Source organism: Mustela erminea, chromosome 19 (genome assembly GCF_009829155.1).
Source record: "Mustela erminea isolate mMusErm1 chromosome 19, mMusErm1.Pri, whole genome shotgun sequence".
NCBI lineage: Eukaryota > Metazoa > Chordata > Mammalia > Carnivora > Mustelidae > Mustela > Mustela erminea.
Window position 1 is genome coordinate 47,014,832 of NC_045632.1, and position 26,126 is coordinate 47,040,957.

The window sequence follows — 26,126 nt, forward strand, 5'->3', positions numbered from 1 at the left end:
ATTTTTTTAAAGATTTGATTTATTCATTTGACAGAGAGATCACCAGTAGGCAGAGAGGCAGGCAGAGAGAGAGAGAGGAGGAAGCAGGCTCCCCGCGGAGCAGAGAACCCGATGCGGGACTCGATCCCAGGACCCTGAGATCATGACCTGAGCCGAAGGCAGCGGCTTAACCCACTGAGCCACCCAGGCGCCCATTAAACGTCTATTATTTAAAAGATAGAGGAAAATAGGGCTGCCTGGGTGGCTCAGTGGGTTAGGCCTTTGCCTTTGGTTTGGATCATGATCTCATGGTCCTGGGATCTGGCTCTCTGTTCGGTGGGGAGCCTGCTGCCCCCTCTCTCTCTGCCTGACTGACTCTCAGCCTACTTGTGATCTCTGTCTGTCAAATAAATAAATAAAATCTTAAAAAAAATAAAAGCAGAAAATACAGAGAAGTTAAAAAGGCATCTGTATTTATACAAAGCACAGATAGTCTGTCTCTAACATTTATTGTACCCTTTGGGGCATAGCTTTAAAAACAAAATTTTTGTTTTGGGAATTTTGCTACAATTCTTGATATTTGTGGGCTCTTCAGGATTTTTTTGTGTGTGTGTGCCAATTTTAGGGTTGAGAGTAGAAAATTTCTTTCTTTTTTTTTTTTTTTTAAGATTTTATTTATTTATTTGACAGAGATCACAAGTAGGCAGAGAGAGAGAGAGAGAGAGAGCGAGCGCCCAATATGGGGCTCAATCCCAGGACTCTGGGATCATGACCGGAGCCAAAGGCAAATGCCTAACCTACTGAGCCACCCATGTGTCCCGTCTGGCCTTTCTAAAAAAAAAAAAGATTTGTATTTGTTTCTTTGTTTAGAGAGCAAAAGAGTGTTGGAGGGACAGTGTACTCCCTCCTGAGTGTGGAGCCTGATGTGGGCCTTGACCCCAGGACCCTGAGATCATAAGCTGAGCCAAAATTTTAAGAATTCGCCACCTAACCAGGTGCCCCTTATTTGGACTTTATATTCATGCATTTTATGCAATTAAATTGTCCAGGAGGCATATTTGCATTTATATACATCTATTAAATTCTCAGTTTCAGTGAATTTTGATTGGATAATTTAAAAAGAAGATTCCTGTAATTACTGTGTCATTTTAGGCAGAATTGAGTTTAGGACTTCTTAGAGGAATGCCAACTGGCTGCCTAGACAGAGTGTGGTGGTGTATTGATGTGGTCACACATTTCACAGTCTATTCCTTAGCCTTGAAGATGGAAAAATTCCATTTTAGTATTATTTTGGGGTGATTTAGCCTAATCAAACTCACTGATGTGAGTTAGAATAAGTGTTGTGATTCACAAGGGGCTGTGCTTTTATCCTTAATTACCTGTGATTTCCAGGGCTCCCTTTTCCTTATGTGTAGGTATTTGGGAGACAAGCTACTTGGAAGGATGATTGATAGTTACAGAGTTGCATTATGAGCCTGAAGCCAGAGCATGTAAAGTGAATGGTCTTGAATGTTTCATTATTCTAGGCCCCATGAAACCCATTGAAGGAACTATCCCTGTCCCACATGGTGTTTACCTTTGCAGTGACCAAAATACTTATCTCCAGATACAGTCTCTCTTATTCAAATAGTGATGGACTAACATTGCTCTCCCTTTTTCTTCACTCTGTAAAACATTTCCTTTCTATAAGCAGCACACTTCCTCATACAGGGTAGATAGATGTGCACTGCTTCCCCCTCCCTGCCCCCAGTACTCAATGGAATCCGCTGAAACATAAAAAGGTGAAAAGATCTGGCTCTCTGGTCAGCAGGAAGCCTGCTTCCTCCTCTTTCTCTCTCTGCCTGCCTCTCTGCCTACTTGTGATCTGTGTCCGTCAAATAAATAAATAAATAAATAAATAAAATCTTAAAAAAAAAAAAAGTTGAAAAGAACCCAGCTAAGCCAGAATAATGACAATTGGTCTCTATAAGATATATGGGAAAGTTAAAGTCTGATCAAAGCTTAATACTGTTGATCAGTTTGGTGTAAGCTTTCTTACTAGTTTGGTCAGTGTTTTCTTTTCTTTTAAAAGATTTTATTTATTTGTTAGAGAGAGAGCGCGAGCACAGGCAGACAGAGTGATAGGCAGAGGCAGAGGGAGAGGGAGAAGCAGGCTCCCCACCAAGCAAGGAGCCCTACATGGAACTCAGTCCTAGGATGCTGGGATCATGACCTGAGCTGAAGGCCGCTGCCCAACCAGCTGAGCCACACAGGTGTCCCTGGTCAGTGTTTTCTAAGTTGTAAATGCATTAACCAATTCAGATATCATATACAATAAAAAATTTGAAATAAGACTTCTCTGTGGAGCATAATCTAAATATACATATAAATATATGTGGAAAGGGGCCCCTGGGTGGCTCAGTCAGTTAAGCCAATAGCTCTTGATTTCGGCCTAGGTTATGATCTCAGGGTCGTGTACCAGACTGTGTGCTCAGTCTGCTTCTTCCTCTCCCCCTCTCTCATATAAATAAATAAATAAAACCTTTAAAAAAAATAAAAGTATTGTTGTTATTAATTTGGAAAAAAAAAAAAAAAGGCCATGTGGCAAATGTGGATGAGAGAGCACAGTAACTTCTGTAGGGTTTTGCCTAGTGTTAACTTAGGTCTCTTGAGTGTTCTTAGCCATACTTAAATCTGTGACTGGATGTTATAGGGTAATCACTGGCAGAATTAATTGAAGTCTAATTTCTCGAATCTTTTCTCATTGTTAAGCAAGAAAGACTTCATGTACAGATTTTGTGTTGGTTAGAAAAGGAGGTAATTTTAATATTGAGACATTGCTTTTAATTTAGGATTTATTTTTTATTATTTTTTTATTTTTTAGATTAGAGCTCACATAGCTTCACATTTGGGGAAAGAAGGACAACATACAGCAGGAGCCCCAGCTATTTGGTTATATGTTCTTAACTGGGCTGACAGTGGTTCTGAGCTTAAAGCCAGGTAGTATGAGCTGAGAAGTAGAAAGAAAGTTAACTGGGAGGGTAGAATAGAGGACTGCATTGAGTCCTGATGCCTTCCCTCCCGTTGCTGTTGGTAAGTAGCCAGCGCACCTTTTCTTTGTTTGCTTTGGAAAGGACGAGTGCATTTTCTTTATTCAAGACTCTTCTAGCATTTGGGATTCATTTAAATACAGTGTTTCTCAAGTTCCTGCCCTTAGATAAGGGGAATACAGGGATGAATAAGACTCACAGGGATCTGGCCTTTAGGAGCTTCTATTTGAGTGGGATAATACACATTTCAAAGAAAAAAAGGTAATCATGGTCTGAGGTTAGTATTGCAGTATGAGGAGAATTTTTATCAATTAAAGAGATTTGTGTGGTGCATGCGTGGCTCAGTAGGTTGGTCATGGGCGTCTGCCTTCAGCTTGGGTCGTGGTCCCGCTCTCCTGGGATTGAGCCCTGTGTCCTACAAGCGTGTGTATGCGCACTTTCTCTCTTTCTCAAATAAATAAAATCTTTTAAAAAATATCAGAGATTTGTGGAGAGTTTGGAAAATAACCATTTTCTCCATTTTTGGATAAAGTTTAGGAGAATTGGAACATATGCAGTCTTTTTTTTTTTTTTTTTGTCTTTTGTGTTTCTTTTTTCCCCCTATAGTAAGCATTCACGATTTGGGTTATTTTTTGGATATATAAAGTAATTAATTTAGCTTAAGTTCCAAAACCTAATTTTGTTTACATTTTGGATAGAAACATTTGAAATTAAATTCTCGCTTGTGTTTTTATTTTTCAGTGTTTTTTTATTTTTTATTTTTTATTTTATTTTTTTGAGAGAGAGAGTGTGTGTAGGTTGGGTAAAGGGAGAGGGGCAAAAGGTGAGGGAGACAGAGAATCCCAAGCAGGTTTCATGCTCTGTGTTGAAGCAGGGCTCAGTCTCATGATCCTGAGATCATGACCTGAGTCAGAATCAAGAGTTGGATGCTTAGGGGCTCGTAGGTGGCTCAGTCAGTGAAGTGGCTGCCTTCGGTTCAGGTCATAATCACTGTGTCCTGGAATCGAGCCCCACATCGGGTTTCCGGCTTAGTAGGGAGTCTGCTTCTCCCTTTCTCTCTGCTGTTCCCCCTGCTGTGCTCGCTTGCTGTCTCTCTCTTTCTCTCAAATAAAATCTTTTAAAAAAAGAAGAAAAAAGTTGAACGCTTATCTGACTGAGCCACCCAGGAACTCCTCAATGTTATTTAACAAATAGCCATTAATGAAATAAATACATTTATCCACAATCTCTATATTTTAACAAGTTAGAATTTTAATTTTTCTGTGTTCCTTTCCCATCTTTGCTCTGGTAAGTATTTTAGGACAAAAAAGGACATTTTATTTTTACTAAATGTACTAACTATGTAAATATAAAACAGATGGACACATAGGCATTGAATACAACTATTGAAATACTAAATGTAGGGCTCAGTCAGTTGGGCGGCTACCTTCCGCTCAGGTTGTGATGCCATGGTCCTGGGATCGAGTCCTGCATCTGTCTCCCTGCTTGGTGGGGAGTCTGTTTCTCCCTCTCCCTCTGACTGCTGATCTGCCTATTTGTGCTCTCTTTCTCTTTCTGTCAAATAAATAAAATCTTTAAAAAAATACTAAATGTAATGGACAGAAACAATTATAGTGGTAGACTTTATGTTTTTTTTCCCCCCCCAAAGATTTTATTTATTTATTTGATAGAGAGTGCGAGAGAGAGCATGACAGGGGAGAAGCAGACTCCCTGCGGAACTGGGAGCACGATGCGGGACTTGATCCAGGACTCTGGGATTATGACCTGAGCCAAAGGCAGTCGCTTAATTAACTGAGCTATGCAGGCACCCAGACTTTGATTTTTAATTAAAATTCTTTTTAAAAAATTTATTTGCAGGACAAGCAAGGGGGTTGGCAGAGGGAAGGGGAGAAGCAGGCTCCCCACTGAACGAGGAGCCGATGTGGGACTCGATCCTAGGACTCTGGGATCATAACCTGAGCTGAAGGCAGCCACTTAACTGACTGAGCCACTATGGTGCCCCATAAACTTTTTTTTGTTTGTTTAAGATTTTATTTACTTAGTAGAGAGGGAGAGGTGGAGAACATGGCAGGGGGAAGGGAAGGGGCAGAGGGAGAGGGACAAACGGAATCCCCACTGAGCAGGGAGCCCAGTGCAGGGCTCAACCCAGGACTCTGAGATCATGACCCAAGACAAAGTCCGACACATAAGTGCCTGAGCCACCCATGAACCCCTTAATTTAAAAAAAAAAAAAAAAAAAAGATTCTAGTTATTTATTTATTTGAGAGAAATTGCGAGCGGGGTGGGGATGGGGCAAGAGGGAGAGGGCAAAGCAGTCTCCATGCTGAGCAGAGAGCCTGATGAGAGGCTTGATCCCAGGACCATGGCTAGAGCTGAAGGAAGGTGTTTAACTGACTGAACCACTCAGGCACCCCTGTAGTGGTAGACTTCAACGTATCTTTCTCAGTCTTGGATGGGCCAAGTCGTTAAATTAGTAAGAACAGACAGTGTCTGAACTATACTATATAATTTTTAGAAATTGTTCCACAGGTATAATTTTTTTCATGTGATTGTCATCTTAGTTTAAAAAAAACAGATTTATTGAGGCATATCAATATTTAATGTCTGTAATTGGATTATAAATGCATTATGGATTGAATTATAAATTTCATAATACACATAAATGCACTAATGTACATATTTAATCTATATAATTTGATGTTAGGATAAAATTTTATATTAAGGTTTTTCTGTCCTCTGCATTAAATGCTAAATGTTGATGTTATTATTACCATTTCTTGATAAATTAGGGTCTTACTATAAAAACCAATTACAGTACTCTTTGTTATTTAATACTGTTAAGACTTTTAGGGAGACTTGAATGCTTTTTGCCAGTATACAAATAGGCTCAGATTACTATGTTGTGTGTGTGTATTTAAGATAAAGACTTTAATTTTGGATTTGTAAAAAAATGATAAATTAAGGTAATTCTTATGGAACTCAAAGGCAGAGATTTGCAAGGGATTAGATCTTTTCCTTTTGATTAATCATGGAAAATTTTTACAGGATAAAAATCTATGATTTAAAGGGCACAAACTTTTTAAAAATTATGGTAAGAATGCAAGCCAATTTCTACTTTTGACAAATTTGCAGTTGTGTAATACAGTATTGTTATCTGTAGGCACAGTTTGTATAGCAAATCTGTAGAGTTTATTAATCTTGCTGCTGTGATGTTTGGATACTTGTTTCTGCTAAATACAGGTTTTGTTTGCATTTGCTGCTGCTGCTCCTGCTGCTGCTCTTTCTTCCTTTACTGTTAGATGACACTTGGGTGACCATCAGTGTTCTTCCCTTAAACAGCCTCTGTCTCCTGGTTCCCACTCTCCTCTGTTTCCTCTCTAGTTTTCTAATTTGTAAATTAGAGCCTGCAAATAGAATAAAGTAGATGTTCTACTATATTGATGTGATACTCTCTGTATTGCTCCATGAGGTTATAAGATGTGTTTTGAGTTATGTCCTGTTTAGCTGAGTCATCACTATACACCATATTCATCCTTTATTTTTAAAAACAGGATAGTTCGTCGTTATTACTAGTAATAGATGTTTAAGCTACTGTATTTTTTTTTTTTAAGATTTTATTTATTTATTTGAGAGAGAGACAGTGAGAGAGAACATGAGCGAGGAGAAGGTCAGAAGGAGAAGCAGACTCCCCAAAGAGCTGGGAGCCCGATGTGGGACTCGATCCCGGGACTCCAGGATCATGACCTGAGCCGAAGGCAGTCGTCCAACCAACTGAGCCACCCAGGCGCCCCTGTATTTTAAGGAATCTTGTGGTTTTGAGTATTTTGAAAGGCAAGTAAAAATTCTTAAAAAGTAAGGAAATCTTCAACATTATATTAAGAGCCAGTAGGTTGTGTTTTCCAGTTTATGAGGTCTACAATAGTCACTACATAGATTAGATGTATTTGAATTTAACTTTTATTTATTTTATTTTTTAAAAGATTTTTATTTAATTATTTGTCGGAGAGAGGGGGAGCAAGTGAGCGTGCATGCACAAGCAGGGGGAGCATCAGGCAGAGGGAGAAGCAGGCTCTCTGCTGAGCAAGGAGCTGGATGTGGGACTGGATCCCAGGACCCTGGGTCTCAGGACCCAGGACTGGATCATGACCTGAGCTGAAGGCAGACACTTAACCAACTGAGCAACCCCAGGCGCCCCTGAATTTAATCTTCTAATACGAAACATTTCGGACATAAAATATTTGGAGGATAAGGATAAATATTCATTTACCCACTACCTACTCTCAAATAAAACACCAGTATAATTGAAGCCTCCTGTGTGTTACTCTATTCCTCATCATATTCCCGTTTCCAGATGTGCCACTTTTTGGTCTATGTTTCATGTGCATGTTCTTATTCTTACTGCAGTTTTGTATCTCTAAAGAATAGGTTCTTTTATACATTCTATTTATTTATTTATTTATTTTAAAGATTTTTATTTATTTATTTGATAGAGAGAGATCCCAAGTAGGCAGAGAGGCAGGCAGAGAGAGAGGGGGAAGCAGGCTCCCTGCTGAGCAGGGAGCCCAACGTGGGGCTCCATCCCAGGACCCTGAGATCATGACCTGAGCTGAAGGCAGAGGCTTAAACCACTGAGCCACCCAGGCGCCCCTCTTTTATACATTTTAAATCTTTATAAAATATTAGCACTATATCTTTCTCTACCTTATTTTCGCTCAGAATTAATTTATTCAAGGATAGTGTATATAATCAGCCATTACGTCCAGCATTTGTTTAGTGCATACTATGTGTCTGGCACTGTGCTAAGGATTTTAAATGTATTCTCATTTAATTCTTGTAACAGTCCTTTGAGGTGGGTACGCTCCCCATTTTACGGATGAGGAAATGAAAGCTCTGGGATGTTAAGTCATTTGCTCAGGACACACAGTTGCCAAGTGGTAGAACTGGGATTCAAACTCAGGTGATTGCACTCCACGGTCATCATTTCAAACAATGATTAGGGTCATTGGATTCTGAAATTAAACAGAAACAAAAACACAAGGGTTCTTCTTAATTTTTCTGGTGTTAAAATCTGATATGACCAGACAGGAGGCTGTAGTATTTATTTTTTCTCATTTGGTGTGACTATTTATATATGTTGCTGCAGAAATATTGTTTGATAATGGAACTGCTGTCCCAGACATACTGGGCGAGTAAGGACCTGTAATATATGCACTGCATTACCTTTCTAAAATTCAGAAAATTCTAAGCTTTGTTCTTAAAGGTTTTGGATGAAAAATTGTGGACTGGTACTGTGCTGTAGATCCCTTTCTGCATGGAATTTTGGAGTTGTTGGTTTAATCAAGAGGGCACTTAATTTTGCAAAAGAAAAATTTTCTAAATATATTGAATTAGTTTGGCCATGACACACTTTAGCTTACCATAATTATAATTTTCTGTTCTGTCACTGGTCAGCCAAAAGAGATCTTGCTGATTTTTTATATTGCTGGAATTGTAAAAATCTGTTTTCCTCAGTAGACTTTGAGTTCTTAAGGTTAGAGATCATGACCTTGGCTGTTGCCAGCATTTATCTCAATGCCTGACATAGAGAAGGCTCAGCAAATATTTGTTGAATGAGTGGTTGGCAACTTTTTGGTATAACGTGTTTCCCTATTTCTTAGGTCATCTATGGGATAGTGTGACAAATTGAATAAGGAGGGAAAAAGAAGAGATGCATGAAGCTAACTTCTGATTCCATATTTTTTTTTTTTAAGATTTTGTTTATTTATTTGACAGACAGAGATCACAATTAGGCAGAGAGGCAGGCAGAGACAGAGAGGGAGGGAAGGAGGCTCCCTGCTGAGCAGAGTGCCCGATGGGGTGGCGGGGGATGATTGATCCCAGGACCCTGGGATCGTGACCTGAGCTGAAGGCAGAGGCTTTAACCCACTGAGCCACCCAGGCGCCCCATGATTCCATATTTTTTTACATTCTCCCTGCCTCCTTTGAAATGGATATAAATGATATCATTTATGATACTGTTTTCTCTGTCAACTGTAGTTAATGGGTCCTGAAGTGTTAAACTTTTTTTTTAAATTTTCTTGATTAAAGACTTTGATCCTGCTGCTTTCTGAATTCAAGATTCTCAAAACTTAATGCCCATTTTTATTTTATTTTTTTTAAAGATTTGTTTATTTGACAGAAATCACAAGGAGGCAGAGAGGCAGGCAGAGAGAGAGGAGGAAGCCGGCTCCCTGCTGAGCAGAGCCGGATGCAGGCTTGATCCCAGAACTCTGGGATCATGACCCTAGCCGAAGGCAGAGGCTTTAACCCACTAAGCCACCCAGGCGCCCCCTAATGCCCATTTTTAAAAATTGGGTTTGACTGCGGTGTTTTGAGAGTTCCTTTTTATAGTCTGGTTACTTTTATAGTCTGGTTACAAGTCCTTTGTTGGATTTGCATATCCAGTCTGTAACTGGTCTTTTCATTTTCTTAACAATGTTTTTCATAGCGCAAAAGTCTGTAATTTTTTATAAATCCAGTTTTTAATTTTTTTTCTTTTATGGGTGTGACTTTGGTATAATGTCTAACCCCAAGTCATAAAGATTTTCTCTGTCTTCTAACAGTTTTTTTTTTTTTTTAAAGATTTTACTTATTTATTTGACAGAGAGAGATCACAAGTAGGCAGAGAGAGAGAGAGAGAGAGAGAGAGAGAGAGGAGGAAGCAGGCTCCCTCCCAAGCAGAGAGCCTGATGTGGGACTCAATCCCAGGACTCTGGGATCATGACCTGAGCCGAAGGCAGCGGCTTAACCCACTGAGCCACCCAGGCGCCCTTCTAACAGTTTTTTATAGTTGTATGTTTTGTTTTACATTTAGATCTGTGATCCATTTTGAGTTAATAGTGTAAGGTATGAGATTTAGGTTGAAGTTCAGTTTTTTTCCATATGAATGTCCAGTTGTGTGTGTTTTGATACCATAGTATCACCTAATTATTCCTAATTATCTTTTTAATGGTTGTGGTGATATCCCCTTTCATTACTGATACTGATAATTTGTGTTACTTCTCTTTTATCTTCTAGCCCTTGGTTTATCAGGTTTTTTTTGTTGTTGTTTTGTTTTTTTAAGATTGTATTTATTTATTTGACAGAGATACAAGTAGGCAAGGTGGGGGTGGGGAAGCAAGCTCCCTGCTGAGCAGAGAGCGGGAGGCAGGGCTCTATCCCAGGACCCTGAGATCATGACCTGAGGCGAAAGTAGGCCTAACCCACTGAGCCCCCCAGGCGCCCTGTATAGGTTTATCAGGTTTATTAGTCTTCTCAAAGAACTGGCTTTTTTGGTGCTGTTGACTTGACCTTAATTTCTGTTTTTAATTTCATTGATTTCTATTTTTTATTATTTGCTTTTTTCCTACTTCTCTTAGCTTTATTTTTCTTTTCCTAGTTTCTTAAGTAGATCGATTGCTTGAGTTGTTTCTTCTGTTCTGACAGAGACGAATTTAATCCTGTTCATTTTCCATTAAGCACTATCTAGGTGTGTACCACAGATTTAACATGTGTTTATATTTTTGTTCAGTTCCATATATTTGCTAATGTCTCTTGCTATTTCCTCCTTCACCAATGGATTATTTGGGAATGTATTAGTTTCCAAGTCCATGGAGGATTTTCCAGTTAGCTTTCCGTTATTGATTTCTAGTTTAATTCTGTTAGTGGTCAGAGACTGTACTTTATTTTATATGATTCCCATTCATTTAATTTATTAACTTTTTTTTTTTTAATGACCCAGGACATGTTCTATTTTGGTGAGTGTTCTGTGTGCACTTGAGAAAAATGTATATTCTGCCATTGTTGGTTGAGGTGTTCCATTACTGTTGGTTAGAGCCAGTCAGTTGATGATGGTATTCAGGTCTTTCGTGTCTTTGCTGATACTCCGTAATTTTATCATTTACTTAGGGGCCATATTGAAGTCTCTGTAATTGGGGTATAAGCCAAAATGAAATTTCTCCCATCCTTCTTTTCCTGCTTCCTGGATCAAAATGAGAGGGTTTTTCTTAGAGCTCCTTCTCTGTACTTAGTGAACACTTCTGGGTTTTGGGTTGCCATTGGATCTAGGCTGGGCAGTACTGGAGGAAAAATGACAACTTCTTGGCATTTTGAAAGAACTTCAAATTCTGCTCTCTTTCTCAAATCTGCTGTCATTTACTTTTCAGAGTCCTTGGGTATGGTATGCGTATTTATCCAGGATTTATAGTTATGGTCAGAGGGAGAGACAGAGGTCTCCATGAAGCGTGTTTACTTCATCTTCCCTGGAACTAGAACGTTTTGTTTAGTTTTGAACTTAGACTATATTTTGAAATACACTAAATTCTTTATTCTGTAAATTAACTTTTTCATTCATGCCTAAGAGAATTTCTTGTGATTAAAAAAAAAAGAAATAAGTAGAAGTAAGTTGTCACAGCCAAGGGGGGAAAAAAAAATACTGCTTTTCTCTAGAGATAGCCTGGTGCTAGAGAAAGAGTGCTGATTGGGGGAATCACAAGATGTGAGTCAGGCTAGTAATTAATTCTTTGACCTTGTGCAAGGTAGTTAACAGCCTGGATCCTCAATTTCCTCCATAAAAAGCCAGTGGCATAAACTAACTGTCTGTGATCCTCTGGCTGAGCTGAGAAATTGCTCCAGGTAACTTTTCTCTCAGCAGGCTTAAACTCTTATGATTTTTTTACCCTGCTGTTGGCCTAAGTGTTTTGGAAATAGATTTGGGCTTTCTCTAATAGTCTTGTTTGCTTTATAGAATCATTCAGGCCTTCATAGAGAAAAGTTATTTTTCAGTTAATTGTTAATTAACAGTTAATTGACCTTGATTTTCTTTTTTTTTTTTAAGTTCCATAATCTTGTTTTGTTCTTCACACACCAAATTTGGGTTAATAATAAATAAGATTCTTCTTCTTTTTTTTTAATCTTTTTTTAGGTAATCTTACACCCATTGTGGGGCTCAGACTCACAACCCTCAGATCTAGAGTTGCATGATCCTCCCACCAAGCCAGCCAGGCTCCCCAAATGAGATTTTTTTTTCCCAAAGATGTATTTATTTATGAGAGAGAGAGAGAGAGAGAGAGAGCGAGCATGCCTGTGCATGAGCAGGGTAAGGGGCAGAGGGAGAAGAATACCCAAGCAGACTCATGCTAAGCACAGAGTTTTGACCCAGGGCTGGATCGTGATCAGGAGCCATGAGGTCAGGACCTGAGCCAAAACCAAGTTGGATGTTTAACCGAATGAGCTATTTATGAAATATTTTAGGACTTAAATATTTTGTTTATTGAACCTTTTTGACTTTTAAATAGCTTTTGATTGTGAAAATTTCTAATATACATAAAAATAGAGAATAACAGAATGTAATTTCATGTAGTCATCATATGTCCTCAGAAGTAATCAGTGTTTTGCCCAATTTGTTTCATTTTTTCCCTCCTCAGTACTTTTTCCCCTGGAGTATTTTGAAACAAATCATAGCAGTCACATAATTTTATCTCTAAAGATAATGTTCATTTTTGAAGTACTGAAAACTCTAGCCTTGGAGTTCTAATTCTTGGAGTTCATGTGCTAGCTCTGTCCCTTACCACTTGGTAATCTGAAGTTGCATAATTGCTCTGAGGTGAAGTTTCTTCATGGGGAAAGCAGGGATAATGATCTCTGCCCTTACTTCAAATGGACTAGAACAAATGAAATAATGAAGATAGTGAATGTACGAACCTTGAAACACTAGGTCCACGGTATTTCTATTAAGAAGTAACAAAATATTGTACAGGTAGCGTTATACAATTTAGTACGTGTGATTTTAAGAGGGCCATAGGGAGGAACATACCAGTACCTAGAGAACTTTTCAAAAAAATTGCCAATATACTATCCCTGCCTTGAGGAGTGATGCTGTAGTGAACTAATGGGACTGGGATATCTTCCTGGTCTGTGTGATTAGAACAATTTTGAGACTTACCGGTTTAATGATCCCACAGTATTGTATGTACTGAAGATGATAGTAATGACATTTTAATCTAATTTTTAAAATCATTTTTCTTAACACTGTTGAGGTATAAATACATACAACAAAAATGCATTTGTTTTAGGTGTTCAGTGAATTTTGAGATGTGTATAGACCCATCATAAACATTTCTGTCCCCTCGAGAGGTTTCCTTGCATCCCAGCCGATTTCCATCCCCACCCTCAACACCAGGCAATCAGTGATCTTTTTAGCATCACTGTAGATGAGCCTACCGTATCATGTAAGTGAAATCATACAGTGTGTACTTTCTTGTTCCTGCTTCTTTTGCTTAGCATAATGTTTTTGAGTCTCTTCCATGTTGTGTTGGTTCTGTTTTATTCTGAAAAGTATTCATTTATGTGGGTATACCCTTATTATTCACCAGTTTATGGACGTTTGAGTTGTTTCTAGTTTTTAGTAATTACAAATGAAGCTTCTGTGAACATTTGTGTACAAGTCTTGGTGAGAACATGTATTTTCATTGCTTTTTGGTAAATACTGAGTGGATTTGCTGAATCCTATACTAAATATATATTTAATTTTACAAAAAATTGACAAACTGTTTTCCCAAGTAGTTGAACCATTCCATTTTGCATTCCATGTGAAATTTGAGCACTGGTGTTATATGTAAATAATGAATCGCTGAACGCTACATCAAAACCTATATATATGGTTTATATATATGCTGGCTAACTGAACATAATAAAAAAAAATGAGGAAAAAAGTTTTAGATTACTGTCAACACATGGTATGGCTAGTCTTTTAAATTTTAGCCATTCTAATGGTGTAGGGTGATATCTTCTAGTTTAATTTGCATTTCCCTGCTGACTAATGATGTTAAGCATGCTTTTCATGTGTTTGTGTCCATTTATATATCTTCTTTGAGAAGTGTCTATTCAAATCTTTTACTCATTTTTAAATAAGATGTCTTACTGAGTTGTAAAATTACATATTTTGAATACGTGTCCTTTGTAAGATCGGAATTTTATTTTTTTCTTTGTGGCTTGCCTTATTTGCATCTTTTGAAAAGCAAAAGTTTTAACTTTTTATCAAGTCAGATTTATTATTTCTTTCGTATTTTGTGCTTGTTATATATAACATCGGTGCTTAACCTAAGTTCCCAAAGATTTCCTCCTATGTTTCTTTTTTTTAAAGATTTTAATTATTTGACAGAGATCTCAAGTAGGCAGAGAGGCAGGCAGAGAGAGAGAGCGGGGGTGGGGGAAGCAGATTTACCTGCTGAGCAGAGAGCCAGATGTAGGGCTGGATCCCAGGACACTGGGATCATGACCTGAGTGGAAGGCAGAGGCTTAACCTACTGAGCCACCCAGGTGCCCCCCCTCCTATGTTTTCTAATGGAAGATTTTTAGTTTTGGCTTTATTATTAGGGCTGTGATCTGTTTTGAATTAATTTTTTGTATATTATGTGAGGTTAGGATCCAAGATTAATTTTTTTCTCTGTACAGATATCTAATTGTGCCAGCACTATTTGTTGAAGGAATACCCTTTTTCCTATTGACTAACCTTGGTCTCTGTTGAAAATCAGTTGAACTTTTATGTAGTCTATTCCCAAACTTTTTCTTTTGCTCCATTATTCTCTTGAGTCTGCACTTAAATTCATCTCTGCATTGTCCTAATTATTGTAGCTTTATAATATTTCTTGAAATTAGGTAGTACAATTTCTCCAACTTTGTCTTTTAAAAATATTTTTTTAAAAAAATATTTATTTAGCAGGGAGAGACACAGTGAGAGAGGGAGCACAAGCAGGGGAGCAGCAAAGGGAGAGGGAGGGAGAAGCAGGGAGCCCAATGTGGGGGTCGATCCTAGGGCCCTGGGACCATGAACCAAGCTGAAGACAGATGCTTAATGACTGAGTCACCCAGGCGCTCCCCCCCCCTTTTTTTTTCTTTTTCCTTGTTTTGGCTATTAACAGGTTTTATTACCGTTACTATTACAATTTTAAAAATACGAGGATATGACTCTAGTAGTCTTCTCCTCTGAGATTGGTTTATTGTTTTTTCCTCATCACAATTTCCAGAGAGTACCCAGTGTACTGAGATGATTGTTGTTTCTTGGAAAAAGTGTTTAAATCTAATAATTGGTCTTGTAATCTCTATTTTGTTGAGTTGAACTTTGTGATCATATTCAATATTATCTGATAATTTATTGTGCTATACTGAGTTAACAGTTGAGCAGAAAATATTTGTCTTTAAGGTTGGGCATATAGACCTTTTCTTAATTACTTTAAGGATGGAGTAAAGATTTGGATTTCCTAAGATACTTTGATAATAATGATGGATTTTTAGATATTGGTAGATTCTGTGTCTTATCTTGCTTAACTTAATACTTAACACTTGTTTGTATTCTTTCCAGATATTTACTGAGTTGAGTCTGTATGTAATAGCTTTGCTGAAGCTTTGTATCCTTGGACTTAGAAAATCTTGAATTCTTAAAAATAAGAAATTTTTGTGGGAAGTTGTGTGAATGGTTTTGATAGTAAAAAAGTGAACATTTTTATTTAATGTCTTTTCATATCCAGAGGATGCCAGCCCCCATCAGATTGCGGGAGCTGATCCGGACCATCCGGACAGCCCGAACCCAAGCCGAAGAACGAGAAATGATCCAGAAAGAATGTGCTGCAATCCGATCATCTTTTAGAGAAGAAGACAATACATACCGGTGTCGGAATGTGGCAAAATTACTATATATGCACATGCTGGGCTACCCTGCTCACTTTGGACAGGTAGGCTGGGCTGAGACCACATCTAGCAAGCGTATCTTATTTGAATGACAGTAGCTCAGGGAGGGTTGGTCAGTATTTTCCTGTCAGGAAAGACAGGATACTTTTCATAGTCACGTAGTCTGATCATTGTGGAACCGAAGGTAGAATTGAGAAAGTTGTAGACCTGGAAAGGCATGATATGATATTGCTGTCAGTTGTGCTTTCCATTGGGAATCTCTCATTATGTGGATTAGAGTATGTTTTGATGGTGGCAACTAGCTTGCTTTAAGGATTAACCAGTAGGTTGTGATTGGTCAGTCAGAGGGGCTAGACTGTAATGAATATTTAAGAAATATTTGCTAAATGTTTCCTTAGCTTTATTCTGTATGCACAATGATATAAGGAGGACCACTCAGAACAGATGTTTTTAAGTAAAAGAGATTAAGTGGTTGCCACATAATAGCATTTGTGGATTTTGTTGTAATTAGCTCATTATTCGATTGCTATTGCCACTGTGCACGTCTGCCTCCTGATTTTCTCCTACACACAAATGCATATTACTAGATACAGCCAGTTTAAGCTCCGAGAAGGGTATTCTTGGTGATAATTGCTTTCTTCTCTCCATGTTTATACATGTTAAGGGGGATTGAGTCACAGAGAAGGGTATAGCAGGTTGTTTTTTAATTCTTATTAATGCTATTAAATTTTATCTCACTGAATTTAGGAATTGTATTACATGCTAAATAGTCTTTTTAAGGAAAAGACTACAAAATTGAAAGAATGTGCAGCATTAGGAGAAAAATACCACCCATGTTTCCATTATTCAAAGATAACTATTGTTAATGTTTTGATATATTTAATTTACCTGGAAAGGTGGACATGTTTATCTTTTGTTCAGCCCAGTAAGTCCAGTGAAAAGAGATTCCCCACCTCTGAATTAAAACAAAACAGTAATGGGATTGGATCCTATCAGACTGACTTGGGTTAGTTTTATGCTTATCTTAGGGCTGGGAATGAGGTCACTTTCTCTAGAAATACATGACTGAAAGTGGGAGAGCATTAATTTCCCAAAGGAAAATTGAGGTGTTACTCTCCGAGGAAAGGAGGACCAGGTACTAGGCAAACTCTCCTCTGAGTAAAACACGTTATATGCTTTTACCACATCAAAAAGCGATCCAGGTGGTTATACATTTAGTGAATGTCATAGTATAAAGCAAATAGATTGTATATTTTTGTTGGCTGATTCTAAGTAGACACATTTAGGTTAGATTTATGGAAATCTATTATGTTGCGCTCTAAAAGATAGTTAGGGGTGGAGGTGGGGAGACTTTTTAATCTCTACACTCAGAAATAACCATTGTTATCATCACAGAATTAAAGGAGTTTTTTAAAGACCAACTGTTGAATTTAAAATCATATGATAGATTTAACACTATGATATTTCATTTTGTGAAAGAGTACTCTCTATTTCTAAGAGTCATTACTATGTGAATAAAATATACTTTCCAACTTTACTAGATGGCATTTTTTTGGGTGTTCTGGAATTTAATTATTTAATAAAACATTTAATTCTTAGGTGGAAAGTGTTAGTATTTAAGGAAACTGTACTAAAATTTTGGTACCAAAGAAAAGATTTTTCTGAATAGGGATAGGAAATCATAATTTTAAGTCCCTTACTCTATTTCCGCTACTTGAATAAGTCAGGGCCCTATCCAAGCAGTAATTTGGTATCCTGCCCATCAGAATTTCCTTTATAATGTACCCATAAAAAGATTCTTATCTAGGTTCTCTCACTTGCATGTATGAATCACAGTATCATTTTCATTTAATTATGTGTAAAAACAGCTACCGTTTATTGCATTTTATTAGACTTGTTAGACTTGTGCTGTTCATTATGATAGCCAGTACATGTGTAGCCACCGTTCTCTTGAAATGTGGCTAGTTCAACTGAGGCGAATATTCAAGGAAAATAAATTTTTGATGGGTATTTGATGCAGTTACTGGAAAACTTTTAAATGTTTTCGACAACTTGGGTATGTGAATCTACTTTATCAATTGTAAATTTTATGAAATCTAAATATAGTTAAAATACTTCTGATGGATATGTAGTATACAAATTGAGATGTGCTGTTAAGTGTAAATTACATACTGTATTTAGAAGCTTTAGTACAAAAGAAAGTTGTATAATATCTAATAATTTTGTGTTGATTATATGTTGAAATGATATTTTAGATATATTGGGTTAAATAAAATCTATTATTCAAACTAATTTCACCTGTTTCTTTTTACTTTTTACTGCAGTATCTAGCATGATGCTGTTCAATAGAAATAAAAATATGAGCCAGATGTATAATTTAAAAATTTCTAGTAGTCACATTTGAAAGTCTTTCAAATTTTACAGTAATACCCACAAGATAGGTAATATCCTCATATTGCTGATGAGGAGACTGAGATTCAGAGATTAAGGGACTTGTTTAAATTCACACGGCCAGCAAATATTAGGGAGAGGATTAGAACTCAACTTTGTATAACTCTAAAACTGATTCATTCTTTGGATATGTTTAAATCTATAAATAAGTGTATTAACTAATGACTTTAGCCCTGACTTACTGTACAGAGGATTTGGGGTGACATTCATTACCAGCATCTGTTTTTAAAAAAAAAAAAAAAAAAAAAGGATAGTAGAAAATAAGAGTTGAGAGAAGGAAGAATTCAGAACCCAAAGTCACTGTACTATTTGCTGTTGGTGAGGCAGGTAAGCTAAGAAAAATAATTCAGTTATGTGGTCGTTATAACCAGAGTTTAAGAGGATGACTACCGGAACCAGGATTCCTGGATGTATATTCTGGCTTTCTTTCTTTACTATCTGTGATTTTGAGCAAGATCCTTAACCCTTTTTTTTTTTAAAGATTTTATTTATTTGTCAGAGAGAGAGGAGGGAGGGAGTGCACAAGCAGGGGGAGCTGTAGGAAGAGGGAGAAGCAGGCTCCCACTCTCAGCTGAGCAAGGAGCCCCCTGTAGGACTTGGTCCTAGGCGGCTAGGATTGTGACCTAAGCCAAAGGTAGACACTTAACTGACCGAGCAACCCAGGTGTGTCTGGATCCTTAACCTTTCTTTTCTCAGTTTTCTCATCTCTAAAATGGGAACAATCTTCATACTTCTGTATGGGGTTATAATGAAGATTAGTAAATTAAATGAGGAAATGTTAACTGTTTATGTTTTGTGTGTAAAAAACTCAAATATTACTGACTTTACCATTTCCTCAAGGACGGCAAACTTTTTTTTTTTTTTTAAGAAAATCACTGAATTCTAAAATAGGTTTTCATTTATTTATGTATTATGTAATCTCTACACCCGGTGTGGGGCTCAAACTCACAACCCCAAAATCAGGATTTTCATGTTTTTCCAACTGAACCAGCCAGGCACCCTTAAAATAAATTTTCTTATGTGGGTTTTTTTATCTAGGAGTCTCTTAGTAATGTAAAGCACTATAACTCAGTATTTTTACAACAAAAGCCGTGATAAAATTTCCTGTAGGGTTTGTAACCTTTCATGTGTCTGGCTTAAACACGACCCAGAAGTAAAGTTGAGTATCTAAAAGAGTGGGTAGATTTCAGGGGTAAAATATAGTGGCTTGGGGGGCCAGATTCTTCCACAGATGGGTTTTGTTTTGCACAGAATGTTAAATTTTTTAAATTTGCAGCTGACATAAAAATCAAGGAGCTTCTCATGGAAATCTGGATTTTTAGTTTCTCTTAGAAAATCAGTAGGATTTGACATCACTGGATCTACATTTTGCCATGGCACTTGTAGGCTGGTGACCTTTTCCAGGCTGGGCTTGCATTGTTTATTTCTTTCCCGTCCCAGCTTGGCCTGCTGAACTCAGTTACCGGTCCATAGTAGTCTTCCCTTCATCAGTACAGTGTAGCACTTCACTTCCTTATGTTCTTTAAAGTTTTTCCAGTGTTCTCTATAAAGTCTTACAAACCTTTGGTGAAATTTGTAGGTTCCTTGGAGCTCTTTTTCCTATTGCAAATAACACTCTTAAAACTTGAATAATTAGGATTTAGATATACAGAAATATAGTTCATTTTTGCATATTTATCTCCTTAGCAACATTATTGCCTTTGGTTCTGAGAGTTCCTGTAGACTCCACTACTTCCGTATAAGCAGTACTGTTGTCTGTAAGCATTGGCAATGCTCTGACTTTTCATCCTTAGTCATTTTTTTTCTTTTTCTTTACTACACTGTACCTGTAATTGGATGGTGATAGTAGATGTCTTTGTCTTGAGCACCGTTAAGCCCAGATTGTGCCCAGAATAAGCCTGAACTCTTACTGTGCCAGAAAACAAAAACTACAGAGGTCATGGTAAAAGGTTTATTAGCCACCAGAAGTAGCTTTTTGTTGTGCCCCCAAATAAGAAAATTCGAGCATTAATATGAGTAATTATAATTGAATATATCAAGTAAGTTTATATCAGTGAGTTCATAATTTTTTTTTTTATCCTAAGTGTTTATTTGAGAGAGAGAGAGAGAGAGAGTGAGCGCTCACAGTGAGCAGGGAGGGGGCAGAAGAAGAGGGAAAGAGAGAATCTCAAGTAGACTCTGCCCTGAACCAGGAGCCTAACATGGGGCTCAATCTCACGATGCTGAGATCATGTCCCGAGCCAAAATCAAGAGTTGGATGCCTAACCGATTGTGCCACCCAGGGGCCCCAGTGAGTTTATAAGTATTAAACAAATTTTTAAAAACTTCATTGGTCATCTTTGGAGCATACTAGGGTCTCATTTTGAAAATTGGTAAATAAAAGGAAAGAAACATTTATCCTACCTTTTTTCGTTTTAAGATTTTATTTACTTATTTTATAAACTTACTTTACAGACAGTTCACAAGCAGGCAGAGAGGCAGGCAGAGAGAGAAGGGGAAGCAGGCTCCCCGCTGAGCAGAGAACCCTTATGCGGGGGCTGATCCCAGGACCCTGAGATCATGACCTGAGCTGAAGGCTGAAGCTTAACCCACTTAGCCACCCAGGTGCCCCTATCCTGCCTTTTTTACCAGTAGTTCCTTTTGAAGGAATTATTGGTAAGTTCCTTCCAAGGAACTCTTGGTAACCCAAGGCTACATATAGAGAAATTGCTTCTTAGAGGAAAAGCCCAACCAATAAATGAAGAAAGAATAAAAGAATTAGAAGATTACCATTTTGTAATTCCTGGTGATCATCACTGATCCTAATGTCACAAAAGAGAGACAGCCCCCAGAAATAATTATATACTTCTTGATGAAAGTTCATACCACCACCTATGAAGTGTATTTGCTAAGTCAAAACAAAATAAAAACTGAAAAACCTGAATCTGATCAAGAATCTTGTCCATTTAACAAGGGACATTCATAAGAGCTCATTGCAGCGTTGTGTCTGATATGAAAACATTGGGAATAATCTTTGTGTCCACAGAAAGAATAGGTAAGTTGTGGTATATTCACAAGTGGGATAGTATATTAGCAGTGAATATAACTGAATTACAATTTCTTATCTGAATATGAGTAACACTCAAAGACGTTGAATGAAAAGAACAGGGATATGGTATGACAGTTACATAGAGCTTAAGACATTAAAAAATAATTGTCTCAACATATGTAGTAAAGGCATGGGGCATGGCAATGATGAGCAACAATTTTGAGTTCTGGTTACTCCTAGGATGGAGAGAAGGGAAATGGGACCAAGGCAGAGTATACAGAGGGCTTCAGTTGAATTTGTGATACTAAAAAATGTAAAATAAAGTGAGTAGGTTAAAATTTTAAGATTTGCTAAAGCTGGCTGGTGGCTCAATGAGTATTGCATGATTTTTGTGTATTTTTGAGTGAAATATTTCATAATTTCATAATTTTTCTCAAGAGGAAAAATGGGATGCAATAGCAATGTTAAGTATTTTGTGTTTGTTTTTCCCCTTTGCCAAAAGAATGAAAAAACAACCTGGTCTCATAGAGATTTTTATGTTGCCATACTACATAGTGGTAAAGCAGTTCCAAGCTTATTCTTTGTGTGTGTGTGTGTGTGTGTGTGTGTGTGTGTATGTATGTGTGCTGTGTGTATAAACTAGACAGTTATTTCTGAATATTAAATAGAAATAAAGGTAATTTTTAAAAACCTAACCAATCAGTTGCAGTTCCATTAATAAAATAGTTGCATATTTTCATCAAGGTGATTGTTCACATCATAAAGCTTAGATGTTAAATTTAAAAGCAAATGTATAATATGCATTTGACCTTGTGGGTAATTGTTCTGAAAGCTAACAAAGTAGGTGTAGATTCTTTCAAGGGCAACCAGATTAAATGTTTATAAAGGGCAATATTTGTACTTGCTTTAGAACAATGGAACAAGGCCCAAAACCTTTCTTTTAAAAAATTGCTTTGAAATTCAGAAAAAATTGGAATATTGAGTCAGAAAATGTTTATGAAAACAGTCTTTACCTGAAACCTACTCCATCAGGATATTTTGGGGATGACCTGCGTATTTCAGCTACGTATTTCAAAACTCTTCCAGTTGTTTTTGATCAGTCAGGTTTGGAAACCACTTCCTTAAGGCATTATATTTATTCCAAAGGGAGCCGGTAACTTCACTCTCTAGGCTTGCTAATGGCTGCCTGGAATGTTTCTGCTGAGAAAAATTCTTAGACCACTTCAAGGGTCAGTTGTTAAGAATTAGTGACTACTGTATTTGCCTGGAAAGTAAAGAGTGGAGGGGAGCGTTAAGGTTGTCTTCATTATGTGACCCAGTTATCTTAGTGAAGAGGAAACTGAAGCCCAGGTTGTTGAAATAACTTGCTTAGGTCTCTTAAGCTAGAACCAGGATTAGGGCTTTTAGGTCAAATAGTGTCTTTTTGTTCTAGTGTGTTATATAAAGGGATAGGAATCTTTCTCTGATGTTTTCTTACTGTTTCTCACCTTGAATGAGTGCCCTTCTTAACTTGTTTGCATAGTAGCTTGTGCTTAATTGTCACAGTGTGTATATAATATATATATATATATATATACACACTATGATGTATATGTATGTATCATACTTGTAATATATATCCACATGTTGGTTTTCTTTTGTGTGCCCTTCCAACTGGGTATCAATGAGAATGTCTAGCTCATTGGTTTTTACACAGCAGGAGTTTATGAAGTTGAAGAAAAATCACAGCTTAAAAACAACGGGAAAGTAAATATAAAGAAAATCAGTGAGCAGCTAAAAATTATCGCAGTCAGACCTTTGGGATGGAAGATAGCAGGGAGAGCGAGGAGGTTGCTGTTGAAAAGCCAGTTGTAAGAGTGTTGTTGAAAAGGAAGAAGCTGATAGTGAAAAATACAAAATAACTGCCGGCAGAAGAACACATAGCCATCGAGGGCATTAGAGATAAGGAATGGACATAACTTTGTAAGCTCTTACAGCATTACAGGTGTGCACAATAATCGTTCATTAGGAATTTAAGTTATTTAAAAAAGGCTGGTTGTTCCCATTTACTGAGTTGTATTTTCATAAGATTTTTGGTCTTAAATTCTCAAAGTCTTTTCATAAAACTATTTTAAGACTCAAATGCTTTTTTGTTAATTTTTGAAATTACATGTTACTCAGTTTGGGAGAGGGAGTAATTGCCCTAGGTTTTTTCCCCCTCCTTTTTAATTCTATCATTATATTAACTTTTGTAACCACAAATTAGATAAAAGTTCCTTTATCCTGCAGTTTTAAACTTTTTCCTTCTAGTCCAATATTCTTTATCTTTGGAATAGATAATGACAGTTCATTAATGCAAAATTTAAAAGATAGAAAAAAATATATGATGAAAACCCTGCTTTCTGTTCACTTTCAGACACTTAGTTTCCTGTTTTGTTTTGAAGATTTTATGTATTTATTTGAGAGAGAAGGAGAGTGTGACCGAGAGCGCACAAGCAGGGGTAGCTGCAAGAGGAGAGGGAAGAGCAGGCTTCCCGCGAAGCGGGGAGCCGGATGGATGGATGCAGGGCTGGATTCCAGGACCCCAAGATCATGACCTGAGCAGAAGGCAGAGGCTTAACTGGCTGAGCCTATGAGGCGTCCCTGCTTAGTTTCCTTTTTATAGGCAACTGTCTGTGTCTATCCTTCCAGAGATACTTAATACATCTCCAGGCAATGGAAATGCCTACTCCACTGTAAAATACATGTGTGCAGTGTCTACTTAGTAATCTGTCTTGAAAATTAGCCCATGTCCTCATTCTTTTTTCCAGCTTCTTTGACATACTCATGGTAATGTATCTAGCATAGTAGTCCATGATACTTTTTTTTTCCTTAAGTTTCTATTTATTTGGGGGGGGGGAGTGCAAGTGTGAGCACAAACGGGGGGAGGGGCAGATGGAGAGGGACAAACCAGATTCCCTGCAGAGCCAGGAGCCCAGTGTGGGGCTTGATCCCATGACCTGAGCCAAAGGCACACACTTAACCAACTGAGCCACTCAGGTGCCCATATTCCATGATATTTATGGATCATAATTTATTTACACTGATGCCTTATTAATGGACACTTATTTCCAGTCTTACTGTTTATTTATTTAATTTTATGTAAGCTCCACACTCATTGTGAAGCTCAAACTCAGGACCCTGAGATGAAGAGTCACATGTTCTTATCAACTAAGCCAGCCAGGTGCCTCTCCAGTCTTACTGCTTAAAGCAGTACTACAATTGAATAATCACCATTATTTTACATATATATGAAATGTAAAGGTAGTGTAAGTTCTTAAAAGTGGAATTATTGAGTCAAAGGGTATATGTATTTGTATTTTAGATAGGCCAGGTTGTTCTGTCTACACCTTTGCCACTTTATAGCCAGTCACAAATGTCCTTGCTCCGTAATGACAGTCTAACTTTGCTAATATAAGTAGAGGTTAAAAAACTGTCTCACTATGGTTTCCATTTGCATGTCTTTTTCTCTCCCAGTAACTTCACTGAGACATATTTTGCATATCTTATAATTCACCCTTTTCGAGTATATGGTACAGTGATTTGTTTTAAGTAAATTTACCTACTTGGGTTTGCATTTGTTTTATGAGGAGGTTGAACTCCATTTCCTATGTTTGAATTATTTTTGTTTTCTTTGAACTGTCCATATTCTTTGTCCATTTTTATATTGAGTTGTTGGTCTTTTTGTTTTTTTGTTTTGTTTTGTTTTAGTTTGTTTGTTTGTTTTAGTTGTTGGTCTCTTTGAAAATCAGTTTGTAGGATCCTGTTATATAGCATTTCGTGTCTATGAAACAGGTTGGAAATATTTTTTCCACATTTGTCATTTGTTTTTTTACTTTGCTCAGGGAGTTTGGAGTAAAATCAAAAGTTATTTTTTATCTCTGTTGTTGTGTGAATATAAAAGCTAGACTGTTTTCTGTGGTCTTAAAGCATATGTTAGATTTGTAGGTTAGCAATGTTTCAGGTGGGATTTTCAAGTAGCTTTAAGTGAGATGGAGTGGAACTCAATTTGAGGTTGTTACATAAGGGGCAGAAACATATAATTGATTTTACCATTTTTCTTCTGTAACTCACACTGGAGTTGCCTATTTAGTGGTTGCTGCTCAAAAATGGATGTCTTCCCCTAGTATTTCCCCCAAAACCCCATTGTCCATCCCTCCATCTTTTTTCTTTTACCATATCTGAAAACTTTGATAATATTCTTAAAGATGAAACACACTAACAGCAAAGTCTAGAGGATGATGAGAATTAATCCTCAGTGGAGGGTGTTTTTCAAATGCCATTTCCAGTCTTTAATCTTGGATTTTCCTCTCAAAATTTGCCACCATTGTAAAACAAATATTCTTGAAGCAAAGTCACTGTACCAATGGGGAGTATTAAAAAGAATTAATTTAGTGTTTGTCCCTTTAAGTTGTAGTTTTTTCCTTCATTTTTAGGTAAGTTTTAAACAAGTGTCACAAAGAGTAACAAATTGTACTCTCAAGTCATTGATGACTTTTAGTGTGACTGTCTTAAAACTTGGCCTAAAAAATACAGTCATATTAATGCCTAAGAGTAAAGTCTGTCTTCATTAGTTCATCTTAATAACAAATTTTTGGATAATTTATTTGCTTAATGCCTGGTATTTGTTAAAGGCACGATTCAATAAGGATGATTAAAAATTTCAGTCATACCTGCAACTCTTTTAGAACTGTTTTTTTTTTTTCACTGCTTAAATATTTATTTTTAGGATTATTAAAAGGGAAGGTTAAAAATCCTTCTATTTGAAAAAGAGTAAGATTTTCTGATAATATTTTAGCTCCTGTCTTTTCATTCACCTCAGCAGTAATTTTTGTGCTGAGATTGTGAAAATGACTTTATTCATTTTTTTATTTCAGATAGTGTTTCTTAAAATTTAAATTGAATGCATAGAAGGA

General features: G+C 37.1%; 1 protein-coding gene across 2 annotated transcripts in view; it reads left to right on the top strand.

The window, feature by feature from the left end:
* The window catches only part of AP1G1 (adaptor related protein complex 1 subunit gamma 1), an 82,924-nt gene that overhangs the window by 9,855 nt on the left and 46,943 nt on the right, over positions 1-26,126 (top strand). The window contains exon 2 of one of the 2 annotated variants that reach the window (XM_032323353.1): positions 15,554-15,757. In XM_032323353.1, coding sequence (XP_032179244.1) covers positions 15,557-15,757 — 201 coding nt within the window. In that variant the 5' untranslated portion in view covers positions 15,554-15,556. Of the gene's footprint in view, positions 1-15,530; positions 15,758-26,126 lie in introns of those variants that run through there. The other variant, XM_032323352.1, reaches the window with a different exon arrangement.